Source organism: Pagrus pagrus, assembly GCF_965226575.1.
Source record: "Pagrus pagrus genome assembly, chromosome: 12".
Taxonomy (NCBI): Eukaryota; Metazoa; Chordata; class Actinopteri; order Spariformes; family Sparidae; genus Pagrus; species Pagrus pagrus.
This window is the reverse complement of record NC_140196.1, coordinates 22,117,285-22,126,833: the sequence shown is the minus strand read 5'-3', so window position 1 is coordinate 22,126,833 and position 9,549 is coordinate 22,117,285. Positions and strand designations below refer to the sequence as shown.

Below are 9,549 nucleotides of genomic sequence, written 5' to 3'. Positions count from 1 at the left end.
ATTAAAAGAAAGTACTGTCGAAAAGTCCTCTCTTCAGGGGATTTTCTGTCCTTGTGAAAATGTCTGGTTCTCTTCTCAAACACACACAAACACTCCTCAAGACCCCCCACACACACAGAGACACACACAGATATTCACACACCCTTGGCTGAGCACAAAGACATTTAACAGCTGTGAAGTAATTCAGCCACTGTAACCGACACACACGTTGTTCAGCAGGGAGGAAGTTGCCAGGAGGAAAATTAGTGTCGAGGAGTCTCCTCATCCACGCACACGTCTTGTTTCATTGGCTGAGAGGTGTGATGTCACAGAGTGGGCTACCCTATAAAAAGCCACTCTCCCACACAGACGAGCAGACAAGCTAAGACTCACTCACAGAGAGGAAGACAGCTCTGAGACGCGACATACTTCACGAGCAACCGTCAAAACCTTTGGAAATATCCACCAGCGAGCGGGGAAACATCTCATCATGTGCAGAGCACTCGACTCACTGCCTATTACCTGCCTGGAGAGGTGAGATCCATGAGAGTTTTCTGACTACTAACAGTAAATACTCTTGTTTTTCTAGAAGACAGCTGGACTTTAAATTCTAGTTGTAACATTTCCTTTGTCTTTATCTTCGCAGGGCAAAGGAGCTGAAAGCTTTGTTTGGAAGCTTATTACAAAAGTCGGATCACAGCATCAACAGCCAGTCAAAGAAGAATGAGAAACAGAGGTAAGACACACATTCAAATTCTCTATTCAAGCACATCTGTAAGGTTAAAGTGGACGACGGTGATTTTTAGAACTTTTCTTCATGTTGCCTTTTCTGTTCTTCAGCAGGTTAAATGAAGACGAGCCTTTGAAATGGAAGGAGTCGTTTGAGAAGCTGTTGTCCAGTCAAAGTGAGTCCTCCAGATCACACCTGATGCAAACGTTCTGATCGTTCCACACGTTTGAGATGACTGCCAGATGTTAACTCTCTCCTGACTCTCTTTCCTTTTCCCCAGATGGACTGTGCCTGTTCAGAGCCTTCCTGGTCTCAGAGTTCAGCGAGGAGAACATCGCTTTCTACTTGGCTTGTGATGACTACAAGGCAACGAAACCTTCAAAACTGTCCACCAAAGCCAAGAAAATTTACGACGAGTTCATCGGCTGTGATGCGCCACGAGAGGTAAATATCAAAAAACCTACATAGACAATTCAAGATGCTCTGCTGGTATCTCTTATCTACTGTAAGCTACCTATGAAGTGCTAATAATAACCTCTCTACCTCTTCTGTTCACCTAAAGGTAAATCTTGACCATCTGACCAAATCCATCACCAAGGAGAACATGGATCATCCAAGGAAGTCCTGTTTTGAGGTGGCCCAAGAGAAAATCTTCACCCTGATGGAGAAAGACTGCTACCCTCGCTTCCTCAAGTCCTCCATATACCAGGAGGCCAGCAGGAAGGCCAAGACCAGCTAAAAAGCTTCATTAAAAACTGTCAGAGATGATCTGATCACTCCTCAAAAAGGGACATAAGCTTACTGACACACAGACTGATTGGAAAGGTTCGCACGGAACAAATACCTCAGACCAAGAAGTGTGGTGTCAGGCTGTAGAGTTATTCTGGAGACCGGAGGTTGCGTACGGCTTGGGGTCCGGGATGGAAGCTGAAGGACACGTGAAGCTGTGTTGAAGCAGACCGAGCTGCCGGCGACGTCTGCCTCTGAAGAGACACCTGTACTGTACATACAGGGCTGCACTAACGGCAGCCACAGTGGCATCACTTATAAAACACAGAGATATAAATGAGTTGCTTTCACACAACAAAACTACCACTGGGAGAAACCTCTGTAGCACTAGTGTTTATTTATTCATTATTTATTTAAAGTTATTTTATTTGAATTTTTATTATGTGTTTGTTTTGCTGTGCAACCGGTTGGTGAACCTGATTTGTATTGAATGTTTCTTTCTAATCTGAAGTACTGTATGTAAAAAAAGAAGTGCATTAAATGAAAGATTGCCAGTTTCCAGAGAGCCACGGTTACTGTTTTGTTCCATGGAAACCTCACACGTAGAGAATGTGGATGTGGTTTTTGGGGTTGGGGAAAATGTAGAAGGAAGGAAGAAGACTCGCTCACGAGCGCTGTTTATACTGTAGTTGCTAACAAACCGACGGCCTCAGTGGTTCCACTTCACAAGTAGGTGACGGGGTGACTCCTTTTCTCTGGCGTTACGGGGAATGTGACTGTGTCTACATTCTTGTGCTTTTTTTAACACAGGAATCCGTCTTTGAGTCACAGAGAGAGAATAAATGGTGAGGTCATTTTCGCTGGTGATCATTTTTACAGGATTGGAGTAGGCCCTCAATTTAGACTTAGACTTTTAATAATCACCAGAGGGTAAACTACTTTGGTAACCAGTAACAAACAGGGGACAGGTCAGATAGGTCACAAACATATAAAAGATGTGCATCAGTACAGAACTAATGCACAAACTAGGTATATCACAGGAACCTGCCTAGCAACTTCATTAAAAATGGCATACATCTATAAATACAAAGAAAAGATTGGCATGTCTGTCACACACACACACACACACACACACACACACACATACACATTTCACACCCTCAATAAAAACTTCTGCAATTGGGGAAACACACTTCGTCATCTTCTTGCCAAGAGTTAGACGAGAAGAATGATACCACTCTTGTGTTAATACATTTAAAATTAAGCTACAGCTGGCAGCTGGTTAGCTAGTTAGCTTAGCTTAGTTTAACTTAGCTTATTTTAGCACAAAGACTGTAAACAGGGAAAGCAGCTAGCCTAGCTCTGACCAGCAGCAACTCAATTTGGAGGTGCAGGATTTTTTTTATGTTTGGACAGAGCCAGGCTAGCTGTTACCCCGTTTCCAGTCTTTGTGCTAAGCTAAGCCAACCAAGCTACATTTAGCACACATACATGAGATTGGTATTGATCCTCTAATATAACTCACAGTAAGGAGGTCAAAAAAACAAGATCATTTTGCCGGGAAGCATCTGAGTGTGATGGACGGTCGCCACGGCAACAGCAGCCGCCTACTGAGGGTCTCCATAGGCAGGTTTGTTTATTACCGAAGAGCAGCCGCTCACAGTCTGTGAGTCACAGCAGCCTCTCCTCCTCTTTGTAAATCAACTCCTTTCTTCCATTCTCCCGCCGTCCATCACCGCCAACTCCTCGCCGCCCTCACCCTCCCACGCCCTCCTACAGCAACGGCCTACTCCTGATCAAACACTCGGCAGCTAAAGAGGCGAGGGCCGAGTCATTAACGCCGCTCTCACAAACTCATGGAAAATGACAAAGGCTATATCTCTTCGCTCCATCCCTCAGTTTCTCCTAGAAGTGATGGGTAATGAGGCCTCTTCTGAAACGTGGACACAGTAATTGAGATTAAGTGAAGAAACACTGATTTGTTTGTCGGCTCAGCAAACTGAAACTCTAACAGATGGACTCGACTTTTAATTGACACTCATCCTTTGCTGTAGCAGCTGATGTTACACATATTTATCCGAGTATTACTTTCACTTTGCCCACCTACACTGTTCTGTTTGGGCAGATGTTCATGATTCACGTCTAATTCAAGCTATCAGACGGTGGGAAAAGAAAGAAGGAAAAAGACAGGAGCATGTAGAGACCTGATCAGGCGCGGCTGCGTGTGGGTGGACAGAACTTGTTGCACCTTTTTGTCTTGATGTAACTTATGATGATTATGTTATCTGGAGGGTGTGAGCAGTCTGGAAATTTTGAACTTTTCAGACAGATGCATACACAAGAGAAACAAAGAGAGAGAAAAGCTACCGGGATTGTGATACATGTTTTATCTTGATGCCTGGAGGACAAAAGGTTTTTTGTGGAGAGATTAAAGTAGTTCCTGCTCTAATCAAATACAGAGCGGCGAATGAGTCTATTGTGATTCCCAGCTGTGCATTTTTGTGTGATGTGTGTATACAGCTGGCCCGGACGAAAGATTTTTGAAATAAGTAAATTGCAGCTGAATCATACTGGATTTAATGCCAGTCAGAGTGTGTGACTACCTGGACGCTGAGCTCATTTCCTGCACTCTTTCCATCTGATTTCAGCAACAATCACACTCTACAAGACATCTCCTCCTTTTTTTAGCTGCTTATTAATATTTGAAACAGGCACCATCTAAATATTTGATGTCCGACATCTTCATGCCTCAAAAATTTAAATTTTTAGACTTGAAGAAATTCCACGACATACACAGTCAGTGGTGGAGGAAGTACTCTGATCTTTTACTTCAGTCCTAGGGGCACTATGTAGTTTTGGAGAAGAAATTGAAACTCTAAAAGTTTTTAATATTTGCAAGATTAATGAGGTAATAATACAAACATAACTGAATAAACAAGCTGTTCTCAGAGGAGAATAATGTCCCAGAACACTGTTTGAAGCTAGAAAGGTGGCAGGGTCCGCCACATATAAACAAAGTAAAACAGTATGAAACTGTGTTGTCCTTTAAGGTCAGTTTGTGTATTCAGTTTATTCAGTCATGGAAATGAAGAGAGTTTGTTTATTTTGTTTGTTAAGGCATAAATAGCCATTGAAGATCTTTCTCTTCTGATTAAGATTTCTTCCCCAAAACTACATAGTGCACCTTTAATAAAAGTGGAAACAGACAACTTTTCCAAAACTGACAACAACACAGTATAAAACGTGACTTTATTTCATCATGAAGTCTTTAATAGAAATGGATCGCCAGTTAGGGACAATATATATCAATTAAATAGACAATATTTTATAGTCATAGTGAGGTTTATAGGGAAACAATGTAAAACTGATGATTCTATTATCCTATAGCCATTACACTGTGCACAACATTACTTCATAATGATTCACAGAAGCAGAAAACTTGTCTATTGCTAGTTTAAGTAAAATTATTGGCATCAAATTATATTTACAGAACCAAGAAGGGGAAGTACTTATTATGCAGAATGGCCTGTAATAACCTCAAACCTCAACATTGTATTTAAAGGTATTATATTCTACAAATAAAGTTATTATTATTGTTATTGTTATTGTTATCATTATTATTATTATTATTATTATTATTATTATTATTATTATTATTATTATTATTATTATTATAGTTTGCTGTAGCAAACGTTGCTAGTGCTGACGCTAACGTCTCTAGCGAGTGTGCTGGCTAACGTTGGGGCAGTAAAGTATGCTAGACGCAACCTGAAGAAATCAGCCATTTCTAAGGGGACTTTTTTCCACAAACTGGCAACTACCAAGCCTGTTGATGCTGAGAAACACAGATACCACCTGACACCAGCAGCTTTATACTATCAGGGTTAAAAAAACGCTTTTGGATGGTGGCCAACCCGACCTCCAAGCCTATACCATGAAAGCATGAGTATTGCTATCTTACTACAAAGTACAGCACTTGAGTCAGTTACAATCCACCACTACAGACAGTTCAGTGTGACTGCCGTTACTGAAAGATTCCTCTTTATATACTTGATGTCTATACATGAAGAATGACTAATAAAGTCTTAAGTCTTAATTTCAGGGCATCAAGTGAAGAATAAACAGAGGTAATGATGTTTTGGAGGTGGCCTAATGTTGTTTTCATGGAAAATGTTATCTTAATGGCTGTGGATGAGGCCAAACAGTTACAGACATGAGGGATACATATACCGGACATAGAAACTGTTGCCGACGACATCATCAAGGAATAAACAGAAGGAAAAACATCATATTTGGCAAGTATACTGTATGTACGATATGTATCATGCTCTACTGATAAAATAATGGAAACCAATTTCAGGTACTGTGTTGTATAACTGAATGTGTCCACATCTGTTCTCCATTAAGCAAACAGACTCTGATGACTCTTGTTGTCTCCAGTGTTTTCCACTTTCGACTTACAGTAAAGAAAAATATCATCTAAGGTAAATTAACATCCTGGAAATCTACATGATTGGAGCTCAACTTTATGAGCCTATTTTTAACCACGGGATTTTCCTCCAGCCAGAAGAAGAAGAAAGCAGCTGCCAAAGCAAGCTATAAAACCGATAAGCTGCCAAAGGCTTTTGACAAGCGCTTAAAGTAACACAGAGAAAATCCTCCAGGACACAGCCTCCCTGCAGAAACTTAGTAATGTGATGACAGCTGATAATGATTCAAATGTAACAGTAACATAAGAAACGTACATGTTTTTGTGAATGTTGCTATGTAAACTCCACGATGCTGCATTACAGCATTAAAACTGAAAGTGTGAATCTTCCCTTCCTCTTCTATGATCATGAATCCCAGAATCGAGTCTCACAAGAGACTTTCACTGCCTTTATATTATTTATCTTCTCTCCTCTCTCCTTCCATGCTCTGTCATCTTTCCACTGTCCGCTGTCAGAACAAAAGTCCAAATGCCTGGCTGAAAATACAAAGAGATACATATACAGATACGATGCTGACGTGTGGATTCTCACTATATATAAAGCCTCCATCCAACACATTGTACAAAACACAGTAATTGCAGCAGCCGTTGCCCATACACTTTCTCTGGCAGACTGATTGTTTATTTAATGTGTTTTTCTATTTGTCTGAAGACAGTTTTATAGTCGCCATCCTCTGCTAAATAGCTCGGAAAATCCATAATGTGTTTACACAAAAGGAAAAACAAGAAGATTAAGGCTTATCTCAATTCAGGATCATAAAGTTTTACAATCCACACTGTAAACACAGACACGTCCCACACCTGGATTAGTCGACATGGGAGAGGCTGAGCCCGGCCCGAGTGTTTTGTAAAGCGTGGATCAGTTTAATGTGGACTGCTTTAAATGTCAGAGAGGTGGAGACACAATGGGGCGCAACAGAGGTGGAGCTCTGTTAAACTGTGGTTCTGGCTCATCCGGGCGCCACTCCACTGGTAGAAATGAGTCAGCACGCTCATTTAAAAAACATATTCGCTGTGCGAGTGGTGATTAATAAGTGCTCCAACTTGGGAGAGGGGTGTAAAGACAAAGAGCTGCAGTCATGGTTACCGGCGGAACAAACCCTGCACAGCTGAGTGGTCCCATCCTAATGTCTACTTGAAAACACTAAGTTATGCTGCAGGAGCTTAAACTAATCTTCACTTCATTTGGCCTGCGAAATAAAAACAATAAAAAAAATAGGCTGCTGCCACAAATAAACTCCTACGTGTCCACTTGATGATAATAGCCTTTGGTCAGGCATCGTAAACACTTAACGATCTGATAATAGGTGATATCAACATGCTGGTGGGGGATATGGGAACTGATCCTCTTATGTCAACATGTGGTCTGCATTATTTCATTATACGATGGCATATGAAGGCAGCAGGGAGTCGAGCCGAATAGCCCAGCAAATAATGATGGCTCACCTCAGCGAGGTAAAGCCACATATGTTTGCTGTTAGTTTGATTTTCCAGGAAGAGTGACGTAAAGCCTAGTTTGTGTTTTCTCCCCTGGGCCTCCTGCTTTCCTCCTGCACTTTAAAGACATGCAAATCAGATGGACTGGAGACTCTAAATTGCCCAAAGGTATGAACGTAGGAGGTACTGCGTGATGACGCTGTATTCTTCCAGGGTGTTTCCTTCTCGTCCGCCTACTGTAGGCTGGAATACAGACAGAAAGACTGTTAAGAAAAAGCAGTTTAATAGCGCAATATGGAAGAACTGGCCCACTTTAGTATTTCCTTTGTCATTTTTTTTTTTAGTGCGGGATTAAGTGTCCCTTTCTAAGAATGTGTCCCACAAGAGACCCTCTGTGACCTCTATCACTCTGAGTTGAGAATATTCTGCCGCTGGAGATTTGAGGAAACTCACTCACAACATTAAAGCTCGACCTTCCGGGACAAATGAGCCAATTATCTGCCTCTATGCTAAAACTAAATTTCAAAACACAAGACTACAAACATTTGGACAATCCCTTTCCCACATTATCTGACACGCAATAAATAAGATGGGTAAATGTTGACAGTGTAATGCAAAAAAAATGCGCCCCCCACCATGTGTTTGTCTGTTTTGTTGATTATTTCTTATTTATTCTGCATTAGTAGGATGCATCCATCTGTTGGGATTTGACTTGAGACGATACAGTGAAAATTATGAACCTCTTAAATGCTTTAGTTCAAGTCCAGACATCAAGCGCTAACTGAGCGATGAGGCTCATAGCATGAGGTCCAAGGTTCACCAAGTTCACCTCGGCAGATTATTTAAGTGGGAACTTAATGTTCTGATGAGTTGAGAGCGGGCACAAAGTCAATGTGTACAAACAGTCAAACTGAGGCCAGCATGCTCACTGAAGGGAACTGAGACATTTTTAGAAATACGCCTCCTCGTGCTGAGGGTTAGCAAGGCTGTATACCGTTGTTATGAGGCTACAGCCAGGGCACAGTTAGCTTAGTTTAGCATAAAGACAAGAAACAAAGGGAAATAGCTAGCCTGGCTCTGTCTAAAGGTAACACAATCCACCTCTCAGCGCCTCCAAAGCTCACTAAACAATTAATGTAACATTATGCAAGAATAACTGTAATTCACTTACTTCTGATCAGAAACTAAGGCGTTGACAACCTTGCTACTAGTCCAACAGCAAGAAGGCCAGTTGGACCTCAGTCTTGCAGCCTTTCATTCCCCAACACTTTCCAACAACTATAACCTGCTCCAAGATTTCCTCTTTCCAGCCTGTAGCATGATCATTCGGTCTCTTTGCCTCTGTCAGCAATCTTTGCTGGGGACCCCTACTACCCAAGCAAATAAACCTCCTCATGCCGTCTGTCCAAAGTTCCTCTGTTAGGAGTGTCAACACCAACAATCTCCTGGTGCTCCCAGTCCAGTCCGGGCAGTGTGCGGCTAGCAGTATTTAGCAGCAGTTAGCGATTACTTTAGCAACATGTCAAGCTGTCTGTCTATCAGGAAAGTCTGCAAGAGTTGTGGTGGTGTAAAATGTAGTCCTGTAAAGCGTTCACACCTTTAACGAGAGAGGGTACCAACTGACCCAAGCTACATATGGAGGGGGTAAGATGATATGTTTCCAAGTACAAAAGTGCCACAAAATATAATGTAGGCCTATAATGCCGTCTGTTACCTCATGTGCTGTTTCTTTTCCTACTCTATTTTGTTTTGCAAGGAGGCAGCACTGCTGAGGGTTCAGTTGTGTGTACACTTGCCAAAGAGGCATCATTTTGTTACAGTCTGCCAAGTTTTTTGCTCACCTGGAACTTGCAGTGTTGCCCAGTGCAACCTTTATGATTTCCATTGATTGCCTGTGTTGTGCAATTTCAGCAGCTGTGGGAAAAAAACAAAGACAAAAACAAACAGGGACAAAGAAGCGTGGGAGTGAGATTAAATTTATATTAAATTCAAAATGTTTCCTTTCACAAGCTTACTATGACATTAGAATCAGACAAATACAAGGCTGCTTTAATGAAAAGCCACTTTATTGATCTCTGAGGGGAAATAGAGTCACGTTACGGTTGCTTTGCCCAAGAATAGAAATTTAACAGCACAGGACGACTGTAAGAGAAATATGAAGAGGATAACAGAGAGATAGATAAAA

The 9,549-nt window shown here is 41.6% G+C and overlaps 1 protein-coding gene across 1 annotated transcript; it reads left to right on the top strand.

Moving 5' to 3' along the window:
• The first annotated feature begins 362 nt into the window (after nt 1–362).
• Nucleotides 363–1,997, top strand: rgs5b (regulator of G protein signaling 5b). Its single transcript, XM_084368282.1, has 5 exons — nt 363–513; nt 626–715; nt 820–884; nt 990–1,153; nt 1,272–1,997. Exons 1-5 carry the CDS (start codon nt 470–472, stop codon nt 1,446–1,448), a joined length of 540 nt encoding a protein of 179 aa, XP_084224408.1. The 5' UTR covers nt 363–469; the 3' UTR covers nt 1,449–1,997.
• The last annotated feature ends 7,552 nt before the right edge of the window (nt 1,998–9,549 follow it).

Coding starts and splice junctions, on each gene's coding strand:
- rgs5b (XM_084368282.1), top strand. CDS start 470: ATGTGCAGAGCACTCGACTCACTGCCTATTACCTGCCTGGAGAG. Junction 514..625: donor CCTATTACCTGCCTGGAGAG/GTGAGATCCATG, acceptor TTATCTTCGCAG/GGCAAAGGAGCTGAAAGCTT. Junction 716..819: donor AAGAAGAATGAGAAACAGAG/GTAAGACACACA, acceptor TCTGTTCTTCAG/CAGGTTAAATGAAGACGAGC.